The following is a 25443-nucleotide window of genomic DNA, read 5'->3' as shown; positions in this document are numbered from 1 at the left end:
TGCTTTTAATGTATGCAATAAAACTGACTGTAAGACAGCGCTGTTCTTTCTGAGAACTCTTGGTGGCATCATCTGTCATGTTTCCTTGAAAATTGGAGGCAAAATTCTGGCCTAAAAGAGGGAATAGCCCCAACTTCCTTGAAGAAATAGTCCAAGAGTGAGAAAATGTGGGTTAACTGAGGACATCCACACCCCATGTGTATGTTCTAGGAGCTCTGCCTTGAGTTGATTCGCCAAAGATTTTGGGATCTTTCTTGTTTGTTCGTTTCTTTGAGAGAAGGGGGGAAAATGATCCCTTAAAACTCTGACAGATTGTGTAGTTACCCAAACTGATCCAGCCTGCTCCAGTAATGCCATCTTATCACCAACTATACCTCCCCAATTTAAGACAAGGAAAGGTGTCCTCAGGCCAAAATATTGCTCATCCCTGCAGTAGTAGACCATGCCTGAACAAACAACAATTAGACGTTGAAGGTCTTAGGTATATTTACCACCTGCCTGATACTGATCCCAGATAAACATTCAAGATTATGGTATTTGATAAAAATGGTTTACTGACTCCTTAAGCCTAGTTAAAGCATTTAAACTGTCTTGTACATCGTGTAGGATCCCTCTATCAGGATAGGGATGCATGAGATGGAGAGACCACAACCCTGTAAACTCTTCTTAATCTTTCAGCAGTTCTTGATAATATCCCTCATGGTATTTTTCTAGAGAGGCTATCAAATTTGGGTGAAGATAGATCTCTTTATTGGTTTTATTCACAACTAGATTTCAATGATTTTTTTTCTTTTTTAAAGTCCCATCTGGGGGAGTTGGAAAAAAGTCGTTGTTTGGGGAAAACTTCAGCATCCCTCACTTTCATATGATAGTTACGAAAGCACATTTATATTACCATAAATCAGATAGATAGTTTCATGTTACATATTTGAGCTATTGTGTAGTTTAGTTTTTAAAGACGATTCAAATGCAAACTGTCCTGCAAACTGTGAAAAAGAATTGTGCATGATTCATAATCCAATGAAGAAAAAAATCAGCATCAGAAATATGCTAGTTGTTGTGCATGAAATGTCACTTTTTAAAAGTGTCTCCGTATATCTTGGTAGTGTCAGTATGATAAGTTCCTAATAGTTATCATTTTACAGTAAAAGGTTTTCTGCCCCTCCTCTTAGAAATTAGCAGCATTAATGTAGTGCTGTATGCAAGCATTGATGTATAATGTAGTAGGGAGAGAAAAAAAAATCAAAACATTCAAAGGCATGCAGCTGGGTAATTCAATAACCTCTGTATGTGAAGGCATTTCACACAGTAGGGCCTTAACTCAGAGCTAGTCAGGCTGCCTCCCTCCCCATTCAATTTACATGCATAGCTGGGCTAGTAGGTGTAAAAATAGACAGGGCAGAGCCTGAATTGGAAATGGTCACTGAACACTGACTATAGTTGCTAAAGTTTCTTTTTAACCTAGGGCATCCAGCAGATAAAAACCTCTGCCAAAGAAAGCTCAGGAGAGCAAATAATAGAAGTTACAAATATCATTCTCGTTTTCAAAAATAATCTGCCCTTTTGGAATATTCCATACTCTGCGAGGCCGAACCCACTACAGGATTTAACAGGAGGATATGGGCAATGCACCCATTTGCCAAGCTTGCCGCACAGACAAGGGTGTAAGAGTACAAGGGAGTGTGCAAGATGCAGATAAAATTCCAGACTCTTATGGATACAACAATGGAATGAGTAAAGATCCTGAGGGATTGGTAAGTCTAAAGAGAACACAGCTGAGAGAATAAGGGCCTTGTTATAAAAAGATAATTTGAAAATATTGAGTTAGTAATGCCATTTGGAATCAGTTAATAGCTGCTAAAAATACAGGCTGGTTGTGTTTTAAGATGTGGTTAGGCAATCTGGGATTGAGCAAAATAGCTCACAGAATGTTTTGGTGTGTATACAAAATTTAAGAGTGTAAGCAGAATAGATACTGAAGCCCTTCTGATAAATTGTGGTTGAGATGTAAGATAGCATTTTACATGTTTTTAAAAAAGAGACTATATTGATAGCTCAACTGGGAACCTAAAAACAATAAATTGCTTTTGATAGCATATAGTATGATATAAATACGTTTTCCTGTTTTAGAGGATTGAAGCAAACTTTGCTTTCATAAGTCAACATTATCAATGTTTATAGTTACTAGGATCAAGACACAGATTGATTACTTTTCTCTGTTCTGTAGAATTAACAGATCATGTTATAGGTATTGCTTGGAAGTAGGTCTCAGTGAATTAAGTTAGACGTAATTTAAAACAACAGTGTACTTGGGGCTACAATCTTTGTACCTCTAGCAGAGAGAAACATGAATATGAATCTACTTTTAGAGTGAATGTGAATACAACAGCAGCACGCTATAATAATTAGATTGTTCTTGTTCTTTTTTTTTCTGAACTAGTATTTAATTGTAATGTATAGCTACAGTTTGAAACTTTGCATTAAATGTTCACATGGTCTGTTTGTATCTTCATTGTTCGAAATTCAGTATTATACTTGCTCCTGCTTGTTTCCTTGCAGACATTCTTGGTGGCTTGGCAAAAATCAATTATACTTTGTTCTCAGTTGGTAAATTTTAATTGCATGGAAGATTTTAATATTATTCAATTTTTATCATAATAAAAATAACCTGATTATTTATCTGGAGGAATTTTTGTAGAAGTATGAAGACAGAGAGAACAAAACACATGTTTTTTAAATATTGTTTTAAAAAATCCAAACACCATCTGCAATAGAATCGTATTAGCTTTCTTTAAGCCAAAGGTTAATATGAAGCATGATTCACTGAATCAATCAGGTTTCTTATCAAGTCTAACAGTAACAATATTTTTAAAAACAATTAGTATTTCATGATTTCATAATTAGTAATTGAGCGAAAGTGAACAATGAAATGAATGTGTATTGTAATTACTAATTTATAGATAAGCACTCCTCAAGATTAGACATTCTTTTATTTCAAATAAAGCAGGTTATACTGTTGTTTTTATATTGTTGTTTTGCGAAGTAGAATATTAGTTGGTATGTCTATGCTATACTCAACCTTACAACATTAGTCTGTCATAGGACCTGGTGTAATTCAGAGATTAATCCAAGTATGTTATATTTAGGTTACATATAATTAACATAAGCTAATGCAATCTATTAAATGTCTTTTGGAGCCCAAGAACTAATGTGACCGTATGTAGATGAGTCAGCTTGCCACATAGTATAACACCTCAAGTGCTTTTGTGCATTTATTCAGCATCACTGTTATCTGTTTGCCATTGATGTCCCAACCCATGTTTGACATGTCAAGAATATGCTGCTGTGCTGGCAGAAATAAGATGTTGTTGATGAAGTATTCTGGTAGCAAAATATGCGAAGGAGAACTGGAGTTGCTTGCCTGCTGCAATTGCATATATAAATGGTTGGACTGTTTACATTCTCTATATAGGAAGTGCATATCTAAATGCAGAAGATTCTTCATCTCTCCCATGCTTTTTGTAAGAGGAAGGATGGGTGAACGTTAGCAAAAACAATTTTCCTTTCAGGGATTGGTCCTTGCTATATTACATGCCAGCTTGTTTGTTTAGCATCAAGTTATGAAATCATAGGATTATTCTAATCCTTCAGTTTAAATGCAGATGGAAGTAGTTTTAAAATGAATACACAACAAAAACATTTGGACTAGTTCCATAGGAACTTCCTCTTATACTAGAAGCATAAAGGCCAATTACTGACAGTCAGTTTCTACCTTATAAACAAAGAGCCATTATAATATATGCTATTTTTCTGTTTTCAAAAACAGAAAAGGATGTTTTTCTTATTTGTGTCTATTTTTAGATATAACACTTCTCGTCAAGCAAGTATCCAAATTAGACAGTTAGTTTGTGTATAATATTTATTTATTTATTTATTTTATTTTATTCCGCCTTTATTATTTTTATAATACCTCCTTTGCCAGTTAATTCTGATATAGAATAGCACAAAGTGAACTGTTAGGAAGTTTCTCTTAATATTTCCTGAAGTCCTGCTGCCTTATCAGTTCTACCCACTGGACTTATTCCCACCTTACAGAGCAACAGATAAGAAGTTTGCAGTATCATATTGTAGACACATGAAATCTTAAAGTTTTGCCAAAAGTTTAGATATTAGGAAGGTCAATGTTTGGTTTTAGAATCACTATGTTGTTTTAATTTGCACTGATTGTTTGTACTTTTCCTGGAAGAGATCTTGAGATCATATTGACCCTTAAAGGCAGCTGAAAAAATATGATGAATAAAGAAACCAGAGAAAAATGTCTGCTCCAACCCCCTGAAAGTGGCCTTGTCTTTTTAAAAAAATACTTTATTATAAATTCTTAAAGTTATGATCTCACTCCTCTATACATTTGCTGTTGCTATTATGTACAAACACAGTTGTTTATCTTAGTCACATATTCTCACAGGGGATGAATGCCAAACAGTAGCAATAATTAATGGGCAGGTCCATATCCAATTTGATTAAAATCTTGATGTTCTCATACTGAAATATGCCTCTGTAATCTCACATTATTTTTCCAATGCTACAGAGAACACCTAATAAAAGGTAGTTTCATGTTTTCCTGATCACTTCATGTTTATTTTTGTTCCTTCCTCCAGTTTCCTGCCAAATGCACTCCCCACCACATTTTTTGAATTCTGTGCAGCTACTCATATGACAGCTGAAGGCTGCCCAGCCAACTTGGCCTCACAACCTTGGTTCCTTCAGGTTTGGTCTGTCAACACAAGTCAACAGGAAAGCACAATTTCAATGGATACCATCCCTTTGTTTGTTTGTTGCTTTTTGCAGCACAAACATTTCATGGTAGCCAGAATCACTCTAAAGGAAGCCTTTCTCTTGTTTTTATGACTGCAATCTTAAGACTGCTTCTGATACTATTTATCAGTTGCAAAAAACTCACATTTTTAATGGGATTTGGCAGCACTGATTGAGATATAGACTTATTTTAAAAGCTGTTGTTGAAAGACATTAGTGATTATTATACTGCTTACCAAGAAGAAATATTGTATCTTTTGGCTTGAGAATTAATATAGTTCTGGTAATGAATTTTTAAAATCAAATTAAATGTGCTATTTAACCTTTTCTTGCTGATTTTAAATAATGTGACTCTGCAAAAAGCAGAATTAGCACTTTTTTAAAAAAAATCAAAGCTAATTAGTGTTTGCAGTTTGTTTTCAAAGTTACACCTTAGTAACACCAAAGTATTACCTTATGCTACTTTTTGACTGCAGTCAAATCATAATCTTGATTCAGAATACAACTGGCTATCATATAAGTGTTTTTGATTGTCATGCATTGCATTTTCTTCTGGCTACAAGTGAACTGATTATTTTGGTAATGTAATATGCATTCTGAACATGCAAACTGAAAACTAATGTGAGTTAGAAGCAAGGCTGAATGTCCACTGCCAAATCCAAAGGTTACACTAAGACATTCCAAAGATCCTTAAGTGCTGCCTGACCTCAATGCCAGACACACATCAAGAGATAAACATGTTAAGGTGGATTAAGGACAGTTTTCATTTTCAGCTATAGACTTCATTGGTGAATTAATGCCACGTGAAAGGAAGCTAACGTAAACTGTACAGATTAATTTGAATGAGGCACAAAAGTACGTTTTTTTGATTCAGGATCAGTATTAGAAATACAGTTAAAAAGAAGGTATAGAAATGAATATATCAATAGCCATTACCACAGGGAATAAATAATACTAATTTTGGTTGTTAGATAATTCAAAGCCATGTATGTATGTGTGTATGTATTCGCTGTCATCTAACAAAAAGTTCTTTCGAAGGAGTCAACTTCTATATGTGGATTCTTTACTGGTTTGTTCAAAGTAATCCTGCCTTCTAAAGACGCAGTGAGAACTCAGGAAGTAGGAAGAAGGGCAAAGTGCTGTGGCCTTTCTTGCTATGTGTATTTGCCGCACCTTCTCAGTTTTAGCTGCTGCCACTAAGGGAAGTAGATATGCTATTATTAGCAACAAGAGTGAATGCAACGATTAGAGGGAAAATAAATGTGCCTGGGAAGGTGTTTGAATTCTGATTCAAAGTGTAGGAGAGAGAGCAATGTATAAAGTTTGGGAAGTGCAGTGAAGCTGTGTATAAGTCAGAAGATGCATAGACAGATATTTGCTCTTCATAAAGTCACTGAGAAAGTTTATTATACATTTGTTGATTTAGATAAAGCATATGATAAAGTGAATACATTTGAATTATGGAATGTTTGCATAGCATGGATGCTGAATGTGATAAAAGCTGTATATGATGAAAAGTAAATATGTATGAGAATAACTGGAATGCTTAGTGAATGGCTCAGCACTGAGCAGGGAATAGGACAGGGATGTGTGATTCTCCACGAATGTTTAATGCCTGTCATAATGTTGAAGTTTAGTGATGCAATTGTACATAATGTGATTATGCAGTGTATTGGCCAAGAACACAATTGGTTCACAGTTAATGTCAGATTTTGTGAGTCATCAAAAAATGTAAATCTGAAAATAACAATATCAAAAACCAAGGAATTTACATTTGACAGAAAAAATTGAGGAAATGATTGTTAAATTATACAGAAATTGCAAAAAAATCAAGCAAATAGAATTTTTGTATCTTGGTAGAATTCTTATTAAACATTAATAAAACATAAGATGTGCAAATAAAGGTAGTGAGTAGTACTTTCTGTTACAAAGTATAAATGTTTGTCAAAAGAAAAAATAGTATAAAAACATGCTTTTTCCATTTTGTTATATGGTAGTATAATCTATGTGGTTGCTAGGAGTTGAAAATGACTTGATGGCACATAATCAGATAATCATATGGAAGTAATAATTGGATATGTCAGATAAAACATAAAAATAAGTTGAATGAATGTTTACCTAGGAACTATGTGACAAAACAAGAATAAGATGGGATCAAGAATATGTAGGTGCTCAATGAATGTGCATTGAATAAAAAGGTGAGTGATCAGTAAGAAGTACATTGAGGTGGTTTGGTGATATATTAAAAAAAGGTAAAGATTCTCGTTTAGGCTTGTCTAATGACACACTAGGGGGCAGTGCTCATCTCCATTTCCATGGCTGAAGAGCCAGTGTTGTCTAAGGACACTTCCGTGTCATGTGGCCCACATGACAATCACGGAAATGCTGTTACCTTCCCACCAAAGTGGTACCTATTTATCTACTTGAATTTGCATGCTTTTGAATTGCTAGGTTGGCAAGAGCTGGGGCAAATGTGGAAGGACATTCCGCCGCATGGCACTCGTGTCTTGAACTGCCAAATTTGCAACCTTCTGGTCAACAAGCCTGGCGTCTTAACCACTGAGCCACCATGCCCCCACAGTTTGGTGATATAGGGAGAATGAATTAGGATCAGATTGCAAACAAATATATGAAGAAAGAATGGATCAATGGGCCAAATAATGGGTCAAGATGAAAGGAAAGACATGTTTGGATGAAGGTGATGAGATCCTAAAAGAAAGAAAAGAAAAGAAAGATGAAGAGTTTAAGAACAAAAGGTAGTATATGAAGCAGTTTATGGATATGGGGGGAGCAGCATTATGTGCAAAGGATATTGAGAGGTATTGTGAATTCTGTTGTATAATTAGGTATATTTCCTTTTCTTTTTGTTACCTAATGCCTTTGATTTCTTTGGCAAAGACATTATGGTTCCTTTCCATAACGCTGCTTACCCCCAAAGGGATTTGCATTGGGCATGGCTGTAATGACTGTTCATATTTACTGAAGGTTGGTATTATTGAATCTTATTTTTCTGAAAACAGCTGTATAAAGACAGTAGCCATTAATGTGTCAAAAGACAAAGAATGTCATAGGCTTCAGGTTGAGAGGCATCCTAAATGTGAGTAAATAGATATAAAATAGATTTATATGGATTGCTGTCATAAAATTCTAGAAAAATAGCCAAATCAATGTCCAGCAGCAAAAGTAGCAATAGCACTATGGCTTCTTGGAAAAGAAGTGTGCAATTATTATCTACAGTATCTTTTTTGGTTAAGAAGATCTAGATGATTTCATGATGTTCAGACATTATGTTTTCCTAGGATCAAAATCATAGGTATTTTTTTCCTTTCTTGTATAGACTAAGACTGTTCAAATATTATTGACTGTTAGATAAAGCTTGTGACAATTCATTGTTATTAGTTACACAGCTTTCTCTTTTACAAAACACATACAGTTTTGTAAATACTCCTTTAAAACTCTCAAACACTGTCCCTCTTTTTGTATTGGTGAAGTTATGGTCATCTCTGTTTACCAAGGACCTTCTTCATTGTGTATCAGTGTAAGTATAGTGGCATTTTTAGGAATTGGCACCTTGTGTGACAATGCAGCTATTGTGGTGTATTTAGGAATGAGAAAGGACTGGTTGTTTTTATAGAATGAGAGTTTGCGGCACTTAGGTCAGTAATTTTAAAGCACAATGGGTATGATGAAAGTTGTAGGGTTTCATTTTTTTTAATTGCATTTTTTGAATTGAAAAAGTTGAATGATGAAAGTTATATCAGAAAAGCATCATGTTGCAGATGATGGCCTTACTAATGTTTTATACAAGATGTCATATATAGGTACTTACTCCACCATCAGATACATGTGTAAACATATACATTTTCTTTATATAATTTATTTTTAACACCCTTTCCCTAGCTGTTGTGTGACTTAACTATAAATCTGCAGAATTAACTCTAGGGGTTGTTTATCTTTAGAGAACAATACCTTGTTAGAGTTCCTATCAAGCAGTTTGCACTAATTTGGTGTAAAAAGGTAAAGGTTTCCCTTGACGTAAAGTCCAGTCGAATCCGACTCTAGGGGGCGGTGCTCATCTCCGTTTCTAAGCCTTGGAGCCGGCGTTGTCATAGACACTTCCGGGTCATGTGGCCAGCATGACGACTCGGAACGCCGTTACCTTCCCGCTGAAGCGGTACCTATTGATCTACTCACATTTGCATGTTTTCGAACTGCTAGGTGAGCAGGAGCTGGGATTAACAACGGGAGCTCACCCCGCCGCGCGGTTTCGAACCGCCGACCTTCCGATCGACAGCTCAGCGGTTTAACCCGCAGCGCCGGGTGCCTATTCTAACATATGAATGAAAACTGATTTATTGAAAGAATAGTATGCAAATACAGAAAAAGCTGAGAATGAGTAAAAGCGCGCCAAATACAAACTAAAAACCCTCGCTCCAAACCCCGCCATAGCAACCACCCCCTCCCAGGTGTTGGTGAGTGTTAGACACTGGCCTGGGAAAGTAACCTTGAACACATACAATAACCCAAACACACATTCCAGAGTAACAGTAAGGAGATTACAGCCCGGCACGGCTGAAATACTCCTCCCAGCAAATGACAGACACGGATCAGGAAACTGACATGCGAAATGTTACGATGTACCCAGAACATTAAAACGATGAACATGACATACCGCCCCCCTTAAAGAAATTAAACTAAGGAGTAGGCTTAGCAGGATAGGCAGCATGAAAATGGGTAACCAATACAGGAGAGTGAACATCGCGGGCAGCAACCCACTCCGGATGAGGGAAGTGTTTCCAACGAACAAGGTATTGCAGGGTAGAACGAAGTATGCGAGAATCAAGAATCTCCTTCACTTCAAAGTGCTGTTGACCATCAATCATAATGGGTGCAGGAGGTGAAGGTTGTGGATGCCAGCAATCCGACTGGTGAACAGGCTTGAGCAGGCTGCAATGAAAAACGGGGTGTAAACGTTTAAGATTATGGGGTAGGGCCAAACGAAACGTAACAGGATTAACTTGGCCCACAATAGGAAAAGGACCCACAAACTTGGGAGCTAATTTTTTAGAGGGCTGAGGTGACTTGATGAACTTGGTGGAGAGATAGACTTTGTCCCCAACTTTCAAAACCGGTTGAGGCGCCCGCTTTGCATCAGCGTGGCGCTTGTAAGTCACCTGTGCATCTGCAAGTGCTTGTTGAATTTTAGGCCAGGAGTCCCCCAGATGTGAAGCCAAGTCCGTGAGGGATGATGGCAGTGAAGCCGGTTGAGGCAGCTCGGGAATGGGGACGAAGTCCCGCCCAAACACAGTACGGAAAGGGACCTGTCCAGTGCTTTGATGCAGTGCGTTGTTGTAGGCGACCTCAGCAAACGGCAGGAGGTCGACCCAATTGTCTTGTTGATAGTTTACAAAAGCACGCAAATATTGCTCCAGTGTTGAATTAAGCGCCTCTGTAGATCCGTCAGTCTCAGGATGCGACCCAGTGGACAGGGCTTGTTTTGTGCCCACCAGTTTCATAAAAGCCCGCCAAAACTGGGAAGTAAATTGTGTCCCGTGGTCAGTCACCAAGCGGGCGGGGCATCCGTGGAGCCTATACACGTGTACTAGGAAGAGGCGGGCCAGCTGTTGGGTGGAGGGAATAGATGCGCATGGAATGAAATGGGCTTGTTTTGAGAAATAGTCTTTTACAACCCAAATCACTGTTTTCCTCTGACTTGGAGGTAAATCCACAATAAAGTCCATAGAAATTTCCTCCCAGGGACGGGAGGGACTGGCCACTGGTCGCAGTAAACCCTGAGGTTTTTCAACCTTCCGTTTGGACATTGCACACACTGGACAGGAGGCGACGTAGTCTTTGACATCGCGCCTTAGCGTGGGCCACCAGAACTGGCACCGAACCAAGTGGAGGGTCTTTACAAAACCAAAATGACCAGCCACCTTATCATCATGGGAGCGGAGCAAAATGTCTTTGCGTAAACCGTCAGGGACATAGAGACGGTCTTGCTTCCAAGCAAAACCCCGGTCAAAAGTAACAGTGTCTTTATTCGCTTGCAACCAGGTGTCAGATTTCAGCTTGGAAAGAAACTGTTGTTGCAAGTTAGAGGGAATTGGCAACCCTCCTCCCCTTGGTGAAACTGAAACAGCGGGCTGCTGCGTGCGAGTCTGGCTGCGAGTGACAGCTGCCATACTCAATTGGGGCTCTGTCTGTAATGTACCCACCACGTCAGGAACAGAGCCAGAATCCTGGGGCAAGCGGGAAAGTGCATCAGCTAGAAAGTTTTTCTTTCCCGGAATAAACTTTAACTTGAAATCAAAGCGGCTGAAGAATTGCGCCCACCTAATTTGCTTTGGGCTGAGCTTTCAAGGCGTGCTGAGCACTTCAAGATTCTTGTGATCAGTCCAAACCTCAAAAGGACATGTAGCCCCCTCTAGCAAGTGGCGCCAAGTGTCCAAAGCAGCCTTAACCGCAAAAGCCTCTTTCTCCCAAACGTGCCACTTCCTTTCTGTCTCAGAAAACTTACAGGATAGGTAAGCACAGGGCTTCAGACAACCCGACTCATCAGCTTGCAGCAGGAGTGCCCCGATAGAGAAGTCTGAGGCATCCACTTGAACCACAAAAGATTTAGTAGGATCGGGATGCTGTAGAATGGGTTCAGCAGTAAAAAGCCGTTTCAGTCTGTCAAAAGCCACTTGGCAATCGGGTGTCCATTTAAGCAACGCTCCGGGGTATTTTTACCTTACGGGTGTCACCCAGCCCTTTAGTTTTTAACAATTCGGTGAGAGGCAAAGCAATCTCCGCGAACCCCTGGATAAATCGCCGATAATAGTTAGCGAACCCCAAGGAACTTTGGAGCTGCCGATGCGTGCCTGGGCGCTCCCATTCTAAAATGGCTTGGACCTTAGCAGGATCCATTTCAACACCCTTGTCAGAAATTCAATAACCCAGATAGTCAAGCCGAGTCTTATGAAACTCACATTTAGACAATTTAGCATAGAGCTCAGCTTTTCTCAGCTTGCTGAGTACCTATTTCACTAACTGTTCATGTTCTTCCATTGTCTCAGTATAAATCAACACATCATCCAAATACACAAGGACCCCTTTAAACAAATGGTCATGCAAAACCTCATTGATTAACTGCATAAAGACCCCAAGTGCCCCCGCCAACCCAAATGGCAACACTTTATACTGGAAAGAGCCCAGAGGGCAATTGAAAGCAGTTTTACACTCATCCCCCTCCCGTATGCAAATGCGGAAACACGCTTCCCTTAAATCTAACTTGGAGAATATCTTCCCCTTAGCCAGATGTGCTAACATGTCTTTGATGATCGGTAGGGATATTTATTTAATATTGATACCACGTTTAATCCACGGAAATCTGTACAGAGTCTTAAAGTTCCATCTTTCTTTGGTCGGAAGAGAACAGGGGCACCTACGGGGGAATTGGCCGGCTCGATAAAACCCCTAGCTAAATTTTTATCCACAAACTCCTGTAACGTTGCCAACTCTTTCTGGGTCATAGCATAAATTTTTGGCTTTGGCAATTGTGCATTAGGGATCAACTCTATGGCACAGTCAGTTTTGCGATGCGGCGGCAGCCGATCCGCCTCTTTCTCGCCGAACATATCTGCAAAGTCCTGGTATTGTTCCGGCAGCCCTTCGAGCGAACTGGTGAGGAAATGCGGAGTTGCTGCTGCCGCCCTCCCCACAGCACCGTGGTCCTCCTCATCCTCTGCAGGGGCTTTGTAGAACCCATCCGCAAAAGTCACAGTCCGGTGCACCCAGTTTATCTGTGGATTCTGGTGGACGAACCACGGGATCCCCAAAATGACAAACGGACCCCCCACAGGTGCCACCACAAACGGCAGTCCCTCCCGATGGCTGCCCATCTGTAATGCCACCATCCCTGTGGAGTGAGTCACCAGTTTTCCCCCCACTGTAGATCCATCCAATTGGGTGAAAATCATGGGCCGTTCCAAAGGGAACGTGGGTAGCTCTAAAGCAGCCACCACGTCAGGGTGCATTAAAGAACGAGAGCAGCCCGAATCAATCAATGCCCACACTTCAACGGTTCGTGTACGGGACCCCAATTTCACCTTCACTGTCAGCGTAGGGAAGTTCCCACTCACCGAAGCGTGATCACGCCCTTCCTCTTCCACCTGCCCAGTGGCGCCCTTTAAAGCAGGTGGCGAGCGTTTCCCACCACCTGATCCAGATCATGCTCCCCCTCGTCCCCAAAGAAAGGGACTTCCTCCGGCTCGGCCTCTGCCAACGCCGCCTTCATCTTGCGGGGTAGGGATGGGGACTTCCCAGACGACTTTCCTGGCTGGTCCTCCATCTTTCCCTTTGGATACGCCGCCGCCCGGTGGCCTTCCTTCCCACATTGTAGGCACAGCCCTTTCGCATAGCGTCGCTCCTTCTCCTCTTCCCAGGCTCACTGGCTGGTCTTCCCTGAGGGGTCCGGGGCCCGCGACCCTTTACTGGGCTTGCCATATTTCAGCGCCCTTCTGTGAGCGAAAGTCTCTTGGGCATGCTCAGCCTTGCCTGCCAGTTGGATCCACTCATATAAGGTGTTTGGGTCATCACGCCCCAGTGACCACCGCAACACCTCTGTTTCCAGTCCATCCTTGAACAGCTCTATTAATGTGGACTGAGACCAATCCTCAACTTTCCCAGCCAGCGTCTTAAACTCACGTGCATAGTCTGCCACAGATCGGGACCCTTGGCTCAGCCCCTTCAATGCCCGTTTTGCCCTTTCTTTAGCTAACGGGTCCTCAAAATGTTGCTTTAGCACGAACAAGAACTCCTCGAAATCTTCTAATTCTGGAGCCTCCGATTGGCACAACTGCACGTACCAATCCGCCGCCCGCCCCTTGAGCTTGGTAGCAATGGCGTTGATTTTGCCCCGTTCTGAATGGAAACTCTGTTCCCAATCTTCCATATAACTTCTGGCATTAGTTAGGAAGAAGGACAACTTGGTGGGGTCCCCATCGAACTTGACGGTAAAATCTTTGATCCCCGCACTGGGCGGCCCCCTTGCCAGAGCTGGGCGCTTCTCCTTCCTTACCGCCCCCAGGGACCTCCTCTATGCCAGAGGGGATCTCGAGATCGTCACTCCCGGAGCCCTCGCCTCACCACGGTGCCATGCCCTGCTTCTCTCCCGTGGGGATGTCGGGGGCAACGAGGGAGTGGAATGCCTGTGACTGGAGCCCTCCCGTCCTCTCTCTGGTGAACCCCATGCCATCGATATTCTTTTTAACATGTGTTTGACCGACTCCAATTTAGCCTCCATCAGCTTTATACGGTCAGGGGTTAGTGATCCCTCGGGTGCGTCTTTTTTCACCACATTTGGAGACAGCGGGCACCTCTGCTTCCAGGACGCTTGAGCCGCCCCTGGCAGAGCCCCCGAGGCTTCATCCCAGGTGATATAGCGCCCGGCCGAGGTACCGGTCGTCTCTGGGGTTTTCTTGCGCTCCTCCTCACCCCTCAGGCTAGGACTGAATTCTTCGCGACGCTCCGGGGTCTCGCTGCGGGGTATCTTTTCTGTTCTTACCACGGTGGAGTCCGGTTCCCCCTCGCTCGACTCCTCGCTCTCCATCTCTTGTAATTTTGGCTCGCTCATCGCTAGCGCTTCCCCTGACAGTAAAGTCTGGACAGGGGCTAGCGGAAATTTTTTTTGAGGATTCTCAGCTTTATGTAATGGTTGCCTATTCTAACATACTCAGGTCCACAAGTAGGTTCTGAATGAAAACTGATTTATTGAAAGAATAGTATGCAAATACAGAAAAAGCTGAGAATGAGTAAAAGCGTGCCAAATACAAACTAAAAACCCTCGCTCCAAACCCGATCCCGCCCCTTGCCCCGCCATAGCAACCACCCCTCCCAGGTGTTGGTGAGTGTTAGACACTGGCCTGGGAAAGTAACCTTGAACACATACAATAACCCAAACACACATTCCAGAGTAACAGTAAGGAGATTACAGCCCGGCACGGCTGAAATACTCCTCCCAGCAAATGACAGACACGGATCAGGAAACTGACATGCGAAATGTTACAATGTACCCAGAACATTGAAACGATGAACATGACATTCGGTTAAATCTCTTTCATGATAGTAAATATACATTTAACAGAGATAAAGAAAAATGAAATGGTTGAATACCATATGTCTATACTTTTACAAGGCTAGCAGCATCTCTTGATTAGGAATTCTAGTTTTGCAGAATACCCAGAATTACAGATCCATTGTGCATTTAGCAGAATGTGTGAGAGCTTTCTCCTGATATTTCAATTATTGTATAGATTTGGGCAAAATCTGCCATCACAGTACCACCTTGCTTCCAAATACACTTATTTTGCCCATATCACTGAAGAGATCCATATAGCCATCACTGTACAAAATTTTGTGAAAGAATGCAGCACCTTTGTACTTAAATGTGCCGTAACTTGAAAGTTCCATAACTTATTTTGCATTTGGGTTTTGTGCCTTCACTTTCTGTTCTTGCAATAAAAATTCTGCTGCACTGCACAAAGCTAATTATGGACTGTAGGCCATAATTCTATTTAGAATGGGACAGATTTTGCTACTGCTGTGTCATGATTACTGTACAATGTTTAACTGTCTGGATGTGAAGACTAGAATAAGACTTTGGCAATACAAACATCTCAGTTGACTTTTCCTTGGTAGGATGAGCCTTCTTGATGGAAAAGAAGTGATATGGAAAATGTTATCAGGATTTGATTTAAACACAAAGTTCTCAATTGCATTGTAGAGTAAAAAACTGTTATGAAAATAACCCTTGAGAATAAAATGAGGTAATAATCAGTCATATAGTTTTGAATTTCTCTGTTGAAGATTTAAAAAAAAAGGCACACATGTCCTTCAAGGTGTGGTTTTTATTTTCAAGATTAAGGAACATCTAGCATGAATAAACAAAAAAAATCTGTCAGTTCATTCCTCTTAATTCAAATATTGTTCACCACTGACACTTTTTATTGCATAGCAGGTTGTAGATAAGCTGCATGCACCTCACTTGGCCATTCATAATTAAATGGATGCATGAACAAAACACTTCTTTCATGTGTAATTCTTTTCTACTTCAAAAGAAATTTTGAACAAAATTGTTCTTGATTAAGTTAAATAAGACCTGCAATTTGAAGTCCTGAACTTCAAATTAAGGAATGATGACTTAAGAGCTAAATTAGGACTGACAGAGGGGCTTAAGGGTGATGATCAAACAATCACCAACAGGATGCCTTTAACACTAAAATGGAGTGGTGTATTCTTGATGGATTCAAATAAAGAATGATCGGAAAATAACTATGAGGATTTAGATAAATGTTTTTATTTTTTTATTACAAATGGAATTCTAAGAAACTCAGGAAATCTTAATTTTGTCAGCTTCTCAAGCTGGCAAAAAATAAGCTGAAAAGATATAAAACCATCAGCATAATAATAAAACAAGGTTATATATTCTGACTCCTCACATTCACATCTTTAGAAAAAATAAAAGCTGAGAAAGACAGAAAAAGACAGAACTCACTCAATAAAAGTTTGCCTTCTAGATGTTATCTGTTTAGTTTTATTTTCCAAGCTTTTCTTTTTATTATTGGCTATTTTACTATTTGGCTTCTGAGACTTCAGTTGTATTCTCTTGATAGTCTTCTGATTCTGAAAACCGAAAATTTGCTCCAGTTGAAGTAAGCTTCTCTAACTTTTTCACAAGTTAGTTCTCTGTGTACAGGAACTGCAGTGGTCTAATGCTGCAAATAAAAGTGATTCAATTTCAAGTTATTAGAAAAGACTTGCAATACTAAGTGGTAGCAATATGTGAATATCTTGGTTTATTGAATTCATCATCCTAAAAAGTATTTCGTTGTATTTTTTAAAACATTTTCCTAAAAGTTTCAATTCCTCTGCTGTAATTTTTCCTTTTCTTATCTGAGCCTTCACATCTCTAACTAATCTTTAGTTATCTGGGATGTTGGCTTTAGAGTGAATAGCTCACAGTGACCATAGATACAGGGCCAGTAGGTGACATCCTTCTTTCTATTCCATGTCTTATGAACATGAATTTGTTATGTAGTAAAATGCCCATCCAGTAGCTCTGAAAAGTATTGCCAGAGTGTCCAGAGGAGCTGAGTATATGATATATCTAAATGTGACACACAGTTTTGTGTAGCTCTGAAGAATGTAGCTGGACATTTTTATAGCTGGATGTGAAACCAGCTAGGTAGGCCAAGGGAGAAATGTGTACTGTTTACATTTTATCTTACTACAGGTAGTCCTTGTTTAGCTACCATAAATTTCATGACTTTCCAGGATTATAGAAACTTTTGACATTAACTTTTTTGCTTCCTTCCTGGATACTTGATAGATGAAGATATGATTTTCTCTTTTTTAAATTTTGTGCTTCATCATAGAAAAGGAAGAAATGAACAAGACACATTGAATCTAGTTTTTAAACTAACCTTGACCACATAAAATAATATGCACCAGTCTTTCCATTTTGTTGCTAAAAAACCTGATCATAAATAAATGAAAATGAACATATATCTGTAATTTATTTTATTTATTTATTTTCTATCCCGCCTTTATTATTATTTTTTTTATAAATAACTCAAGGTGGCAAACATACCAAATACTCCTTCCTCGTCCTATTTTCCCCACAACAACAACCCTTTGAGGTGAGTTGGGCTGAGAGAGTGTGTCAAGGTCACCAAGCTGGCTTTCATGCTTAGGTGAGACTAGAACTCACAGTCTCCTGGCTTCTAGCCCATTGCCTTAACCACTAGATCAAACTGTACATATGGAATAGCTGTAACTTTACAACTTTGAATAGTGATCTTTTGCTGCCCACCCCCCACCCCCACCCTGTTCGATATATCCATAATTCTTTACATAATGTTTTTGGTATATGATTCTAAAATTCTTTTACACTTTTCATCTATATTGCTCTATGTAGAACTGTTATTAGGGACGTGGTGGTGCTGTGGGTTAAATCGCTGAGCTGCTGAGCTTGCTGATCGGAAGGTTGGCGGTTCAAATCCGCGTGACAGGGTGAGCTCCCATTGCTAGTCCCAACTCCTGCCAACCTAGCAGTTCGAAAACATGCAAATGTGAGTAGATTAATAGGTACCGCTTCGATGGTCAGGTAATGACCATCGAAGTATCTACGGACAAACGCCGGCTCTTCGGCTTTGAAACAGAGATGAGCACCGCCCCCTAGAGTCGGACACGACTGGACTTAATGTCAAGGGAAACCTTTACCTTTACTAGCACTGTTATTAGCAAACTTCTGGGTGTCAAATCAAAATGGGGCAATAGGAGCATACAATAAAGTATCATGTGAGCAAGCATCCCTTCATTCATTTTACTTTTCTGACATAATTAAAATTTTAGTCAGCCTTTTAAAAACATTATATGGAGAGTCCAGAAAGCATCAAAAACAATATTTGGTTGAACTAATTTTCCCTTAGTATTTTAATACACAGCTAATAATCTGTAAGACCAAATCAAAATCAAATCACATTTATTCGGTCAATGACCAGCAAAATTTAAAGGGAGAAAAGCAAAGTAAAACAAAGAAATACAATAATATACTACAGACTAATAAGATATATCACATAATAATATAGTGTTCACTCTGCTATTACTATATTAATACATTTGTTACCTTAGTGGGGTGAGCCTAGAACATTAGGAATTATAAAATAAAAGTAAAAATATATATCCCCTGACAATTTATTAGTTAAAATATTTCAAATTTAAAAGTGCTTTTTGAAACAGGGAGTTATTTCTTTGTCTGGTTTTGTCTTATTTTCATTGCAGCAACACAGAATTTAGCAACTGTACACATAATGTATGGTTTTAGATCCTGAAGTAGATAGTTTACGTAAAAATTATCTGGATACCCAATTTATCTATTGGGGCAAAATGTAGGTTGACCTGATATCCCTATAAAATTTGCAGTGTAGCAGTACATGTAAAATGGTTTCTACTTCCTCTTCAGCACATGGGCAGATATGCTCAGCTATAGGGACTTTGTTTTACCTGCTTTGGAGTAATGCAGATGGAAGAATATTGAATCTGGCTTTGAAGAATGCGATTCTCAATTTAGGGAAGGTTAGGTTTAGCAAATATCTTGCTGGCTCCCACATGCCCCTCTTTATCGAAATTCTGTTATGTTGTGGGTGCCTATTAAGTTCATTCTGGAACTTCATGTGCCTTATTCTTTGGATGACTAGTTGTTTGGCTTGGTCATAGCCTAATGATATTAAGAATAGTGGAGAGAGTCCATACGAAGCCAGCTTATATTCTACTGCCTACTTCCAAGGTGAAGAGAAGTTATCTACTAGAACTAGAGGGGTTAAACCTACTGGGAAAATTTGGATTTTTAGCCAATAATTTATCATCAACTTCCAGGCCCTCACATGAATTGATGACATTCCTGTCTCAAGCCTTAACTGGGCATTTGATGTACCATTAAAAGGTAAAGGTAAAGGTTTCCCTTGACGTAAAGTCCAGTCGTGTCCGACTCTAGGGGGCGGTGCTCATCTCCGTTTCAAAGCCTTGGAGCCGGCGTTGTCCATAGGACACTTCCGGGTCATGTGGCCAGCATGACTCACGGAACGCCGTTACCTTCCCGCCGAAGCGGTACCAATTAATCTACTCACATTTGCATGTTTTCGAACTGCTTGGTGTGCAGGAGCTGGGACGAGCAACGGGAGCTCACCCCGCCGCGCGGTTTCGAACCGCCGACCTTCCGATCGACAGCTCAGCGGTTTAACCCGCAGCGCCACCGCGTCCCTCTGATGTACCATTGGGTGCGGCTAAAATTAATCACAGGAATTTTGTTTGCACTGTTTCCTGTGGCACCTTCTTTATATAAATTCCTATTTGTGTCCCATAAAGAATTTGAGCAGTGTTTTGGCCTCAAAAAGTTTTAAAGCCACAGATACTAATTGTCCTCCACCAGTGTAAAAAAATCATTTAATGGCGTTCGTTGACCTGAGGGCTGATTGCGTTGCGTGGTACTGGTGTGCACTCCAAGTACCTTTTGAGTGGAAGACCACCCCAAGGTATTTAAATACATTGTTGTTTATTCGTTTAGTCGCTTCCGACTCTTCGTGACTTCATGGACCAGCCCACGCCAGAGCTTCCTGTCAGTCGTCAACACCCCCAGCTCCCCCAGGGACGGGTCCGTCACCTCTAGAATATCATCCATCCACCTTGCCCTTGGTCGGCCCCTCTTCCTTTTGCCTTCCACTCTCCCTAGCATCAACATCTTCTCCAGGCTGTCCTGTCTTCTCATTATGTGGCCAAAGTATTTCAGTTTGGCCTTTAATATTGTTCCCTCAAGTGAGCAGTCTGGCTTAATTTCCTGGAGGATGGACTGGTTTGATCTTCTGGCAGTCCAAGGCGCTCTCAGAATTTTCCTCCAACACCACAGTTCAAAAGCATCTATCTTCCTTCTCTCAGCCTTCCTTATGGTCCAGCTCTCGCAGCCATATGTTACTACAGGGAACACCATTGCTTTAACTATGCGGGCCTTTGCTGTCAGTGTGATGTCTCCGCTCTTAACTATTTTATCGAGATTTGTCATTGCTCTTCTCCCAAGGATTAAGCGTCTTCTGATTTCCTGACTGCAGTCAGCATCTGCAGTAATCTTTGCACCTAGGAATACAAAGTCTTTCACTGCTTCTACATTTTCTCCCTCTATTTGCCAGTTATCAATCAAGCTGGTTGCCATAATCTTGGTTTTTTTGAGGTTTAGCTGCAAGCCAGCTTTTGCACTTTCTTCTTTCACCTTCATCATAAGGCTCCTCAGTTCCTCTTCACTTTCAGCCATCAAGGTGGTATCATCTGCATATCTGAGATTGTTAATGTTTCTTCCAGAGATTTTAACTCCAGCCTTGGATTCCTCAAGGCCAGCATGTCGCATGATGTGTTCTGCATACAAGTTGAATAGGTAGGGTGAGAGTATACAGCCCTGCCGTACTCCTTTCCCAATCTTAAACCAGTCCGTTGTTCCGTGGTCTGTTCTTACTGTCGCTACCTGGTCGTTATACCGATTCTTCAGGAGGCATATAAGATGACTTGGTATCCCCATACCACTAAGAACTTGCCACAATTTGTTATGGTCTACACAGTCAAAGGCTTTAGAATAGTCAATAAAACAGAAATAGATGTTTTTCTGAAACTCCCTGGCTTTTTCCATTATCCATCGGATATTGGCAATTTGGTCTCTAGTTCCTCTGCCTTTTCTAAACCCAGCTTGTACATCTGGCAATTCTCGCTCCATGAACTGCTGAAGTCTACCTTGCAGGATCTTGAGCATTACCTTACTGGCATGTGAAATGAGTGCCACTGTTCGATAGTTTGAACATTCTTTAGTGTTCCCCTTTTTTGGTATGGGGATATAAGTTGATTTTTTCCAATCTGATGGCCATTCTTGCGTTTTCCAAATTTGCTGGCATATAGCATGCATTACCTTGACAGCATCATCTTGCAAGATTTTGAACAGTTCAGCTGGGATGCCATCGTCTCCTGCTGCCTTGTTATTAGCAATGCTTCTTAAGGCCCACTCAACCTCACTCTTCAGGATGTCTGGCTCTAGATCACTGACCACAACATCAAAGCTATCCCCAATATTGTTATCCTTCCTATACAGGTCTTCCGTATATTCTTGCCACCTTTTCTTGATCTCTTCTTGTTCTGTTAGGTCCTTGCCATCTTTGTTTTTGATCATGCCCATTTTTGCCTGGAATTTACCTCCAATGTTTCTAATTTTCTGGAAGAGGTCTCTTGTCCTTCCTATTCTACTGTCTTCTTCCACTTCCGCGCATTGCTTGTTTAAAAATCATTCCTTATCTCTTCTGGCTAACCTCTGGAATTTTGCATTTAATTGGGCATATCTCCCCCTATCACTGTTGCCTTTTGCTTTCCTTCTTTCTTGGGCTACTTCTAGTGTCTCAGCAGACAGCCATTTTGCCTTCTTGGTTTTCTCTTTCTTTGGGATGTATTTTGTTGCCGCCTTCTGAACAATGCTGCAAACTTCTGTCCATAGTTCTTCCGGGACCCTATCTACTAAGTCCAGTCCCTTAAATCTATTCTTCACCTCCACTGCATATTCCTTAGGAATATTAGTGAGCTCATATCTAGCTGATCTGTGGGTCTTCCCTAAGCTCTTTAGTCTGATCCTAAATTGTGCAAGAAGTTCATGATCAGAACTACAGTCACCTCCAGGTCTTGTTTTTACCGACTGTACAGATGTCCGACACCTTTGGCTGCAAAGGATGTAGTCAATCTGATTTCGGTGTTGTCCATCTGGTGAAGTCCATGTATAAAGCCATCTCTTAGGTTGTTGGAAGAGAGTGTTTGTTATGCAGAGTGAATTGTCTTGGCAAAATTCTATCAGCCTATGTCCTGCTTCGTTTTGTTCTCCCAGGCCATACTTACCTGTAATTCCAGGTGTCATTTGACTGCCCACCTTAGCATTCCAGTCTCCTGTGATGAAAATAACATCTCTTTTAGGAGTGTCGTCCAGTAGGTGCTGCAGATCCTCATAGAACTGCTCTACTTCAGCTTCTTCAGCATTTGTGGTTGGGGCGTATATTTGGATCACTGTGATGTTAGATGGCTTGCCCTGAATTTGAATTGAGATCATTCTGTCGTTTTTTGGGTTGTATCCAAGCACTGCTTTAGCCACTTTACCTTTAATTATGAAGGCTACTCCATTTCTTCTGTGGTCCTCTTGTCCACAGTAGTAGATCTGGTGGTCATTTGATGTGAAGTGGCCCATTCCAGTCCATTTCAGTTCACTGACGCCCAGAATGTCTATCTTTAATCTTGACATCTCACCAATAACCACATCCAATTTGCCCTGGCTCATAGATCTTACATTCCAGGTTCCAATGGTGTGTTGATCCTTAGAACATCGGATTCGCCGTTCACCACCAGCACCGTCGGCCGCTAGCCGTCCTTTCGGCTTTGAGCTAGCTGTGTCATCACGTCTGGGGCTAGTTGAGCTCATCCTCTGTTCCTCCCCAGTAGCATTTTGACCATCTTCCTACCTGGGGGTCTCATCTTCCGATGGTATACCGACATATCTCTGGTTGTACTGATCCATTTAGTTTTCATGGCAAGAATACTGGGGTGGGTTGCCATTACGTTCCCCAGGGATCGCATTTAGTCTGACCTCTCTGTCATGACCTTCCCGTCTTGGTTGGCCCTTCACGGTTTAGCTCATGGCATCATTGAGGTGCTCAAGCTCCAGCACCACGACAAGGTAACGATCCTTTGCTGAAGTTAAATACATTAAGCTGTTCTAATTTATGCCCTTCTACTTTCCAGGAATGCTGCCTAGCTCTCTTAGCAAAAACCAGAATTTTTGATTTATCAAAGTTGAGAACCAAATGATTTTGTCTGAAGTACCTTAGTGTTGCTGCAATTGCTCTTTTCAATCCAATGGGGCTTTGTGAAATTAAAGCATCATCATCAGCATATAAGAGAATTGGAATTTTGCGCTGTGCTAGATTGGGTGCATGAATATCCTTGTTATGTAAGAGGTCCACGAGTGAATTAATATAGAGATTTAAAAGGGTGGGGGCAAGAATACATCCTTGTCGCACTCCTTTCTGCACGTTTATTATGCCAGAGAGGGTCCTGCGGGGGTTACAGCTCATTCTTGAGGTGGACTAGGAATATAATTTCTGTATGAGGTGGAGAAGGCACCTATCAATAGTTGTATTTTTTAATTTTTCCCAAAGAACATTTCTGGATATTGAGTCAAAGGTTGTTTAAAATCAAGGAAGGCTACAAAGAGGGATTTCTTTTTGTACATGTATTTTTGTACAAGATGCATTTAGACCATTAGTGATTGATTATGAATATAAATATTCCAACTCTATATTCTAGATATTTAGGAAATAAAGTGTTGTATAGTATACTGTGGGCATCCTAGTACAAACAATATTACATTGTTGCTTTTTTTTCAGCTGAGAGGTTAATAAGGCTTTTTTTTTTTCAGCTGAGAGGCTAATAAGGTCTTTCATCTCATTTCCAGTATCTGCTTTAAACAATTCCATTAATATTCTGTTTAAGTCAGAAAAGGAATTAAAGTCCTAGTTAGGAATTACAAAAAGCTTTTGCAGTTATAGTCTTGCATGTATGCTCAAAAATTCCTTAATTTTTTTCTCCTAGTTTTTCTTGTTTAATTTTTCACTTTTTTTCCATGAAGCATAAGCAATAATACAACTATGTGTGTATCCCTCGAAGGCTTCCAAATAGCTAATACATTCACAAGTCTGTAACAGTATTCTTCAAACTTCTGTTGCTTCCGCATAATTAAAAAAACAACAAAGAATCTCTTCCTTATCAAGTGTTCTCTTTATTTAATGGCAGTAGATTTAACTGTAGTCTTCCCATGTGGCTGCATACACATTGTGATACATTTTGTGGTTTGTTTTTGGATTCAGTGTTGGTATAAGGAATCCTGTAAGTGAAGCAAGAATTAAACAATTCATAATTAATTTTGGCAAGCATTTCCCAAATGCCTTGTTGATCTGCCGAATGTGGAGTTGGCCAGAGTGCTGGATAAGATTGCTCCTGCAAGATCTCTGTGCAGTCATCAATACCAAGCATTTTCTTGGTTTACAAAGAGCTGAAGGAAATAACTCCCCCCCCGAAAAGATGCCTACAGTGATGATGGTAGAAAACCAGATGCAGATTAATTCACGTTCAAGTCTGCACAGTGGTGATAAGTGTGGTGAAGCAGCAACTATTTGCTGCACTTACTGCATCTGCAGATTTCTGCTTGGCAGCCCTGTTCAGAGTTACCAGGTCCCTCTTAGGGAAAGATGACAGGATGAAACAACTACAGACATGCAGAATAAATGTGTTGGTGTCTTTGCAGATAAAGTCATTTGTATCCACTTCGGGCTGGATCATCCTGTAGTGGTGAATGAGGTGCCATCATGTGATGTAATCTGGCATTACTTTGAACTCAGACTTGAGGAAGTGGATAAGGCCCTCTGTAGTCTGAACTTGTGTGTTGGATCGATGCCCTTCCTAGCAACTATCAGGCAGCTAAATGGAGCAAGAATGGTTAGATTTGGGGGATTTTTGATGCTTCCTTGAGGAACAGGGTGGTGCTGCATATTTTAAAGAAGCCACTTGTAAGTACTATAAATAAAGTGATAAGTTAATAATGCTCATGCACTTTCTTCAGATGAGGGGTAATTGAATCAATAAGAATTGATAAAACATCAGTAATATAACAAAGAGCTTTCCCTTAGTCATATTTCTGTTGCTTACCTTCAGAGCAAACATTCAATAGTATTATTTTGCTTTGCTTTCCACAGTCGGACAGCAATGCAAGCTTCCTTCGAGCTGCCAGAGCTGGCAATCTGGACAAAGTAGTGGAATATCTAAAAGGAGGAATAGATATCAATACATGCAATCAGGTAAGTAAGTAGTCACATGTGGGCTCATATTTTATAAACTTCAGATTTTAGTCTAATATTAAAAGATAAATGAGAACCTCCTTCCTCCAATGTTGCTATACAAGGCAATATCAATAAAAATACAAATACCTGAAAGTGCAAAAGCTGACCTGCAGCTAAACCTCAA

At 40.4% G+C, this 25443-nt stretch overlaps 1 protein-coding gene across 29 annotated transcripts in view; it reads left to right on the top strand.

Moving 5' to 3' along the window:
• Positions 1–25443, top strand: part of ANK2 (ankyrin 2) — a 337224-nt gene that overhangs the window by 179822 nt on the left and 131959 nt on the right. For all 29 annotated transcript variants that reach the window (XM_063310220.1, XM_063310221.1, XM_063310222.1 and 26 more), the window contains one exon: positions 25176–25277. In XM_063310220.1, coding sequence (XP_063166290.1) covers positions 25176–25277 — 102 coding nt within the window. The remainder of the gene's footprint in view (positions 1–25175; positions 25278–25443) is intronic.

This window comes from Candoia aspera, chromosome 8 (assembly GCF_035149785.1).
Source record: "Candoia aspera isolate rCanAsp1 chromosome 8, rCanAsp1.hap2, whole genome shotgun sequence".
NCBI lineage: Eukaryota > Metazoa > Chordata > Lepidosauria > Squamata > Boidae > Candoia > Candoia aspera.
Note: the sequence above shows the minus strand (reverse complement) of the source record. Positions and strands in the feature narration are given on the sequence as shown.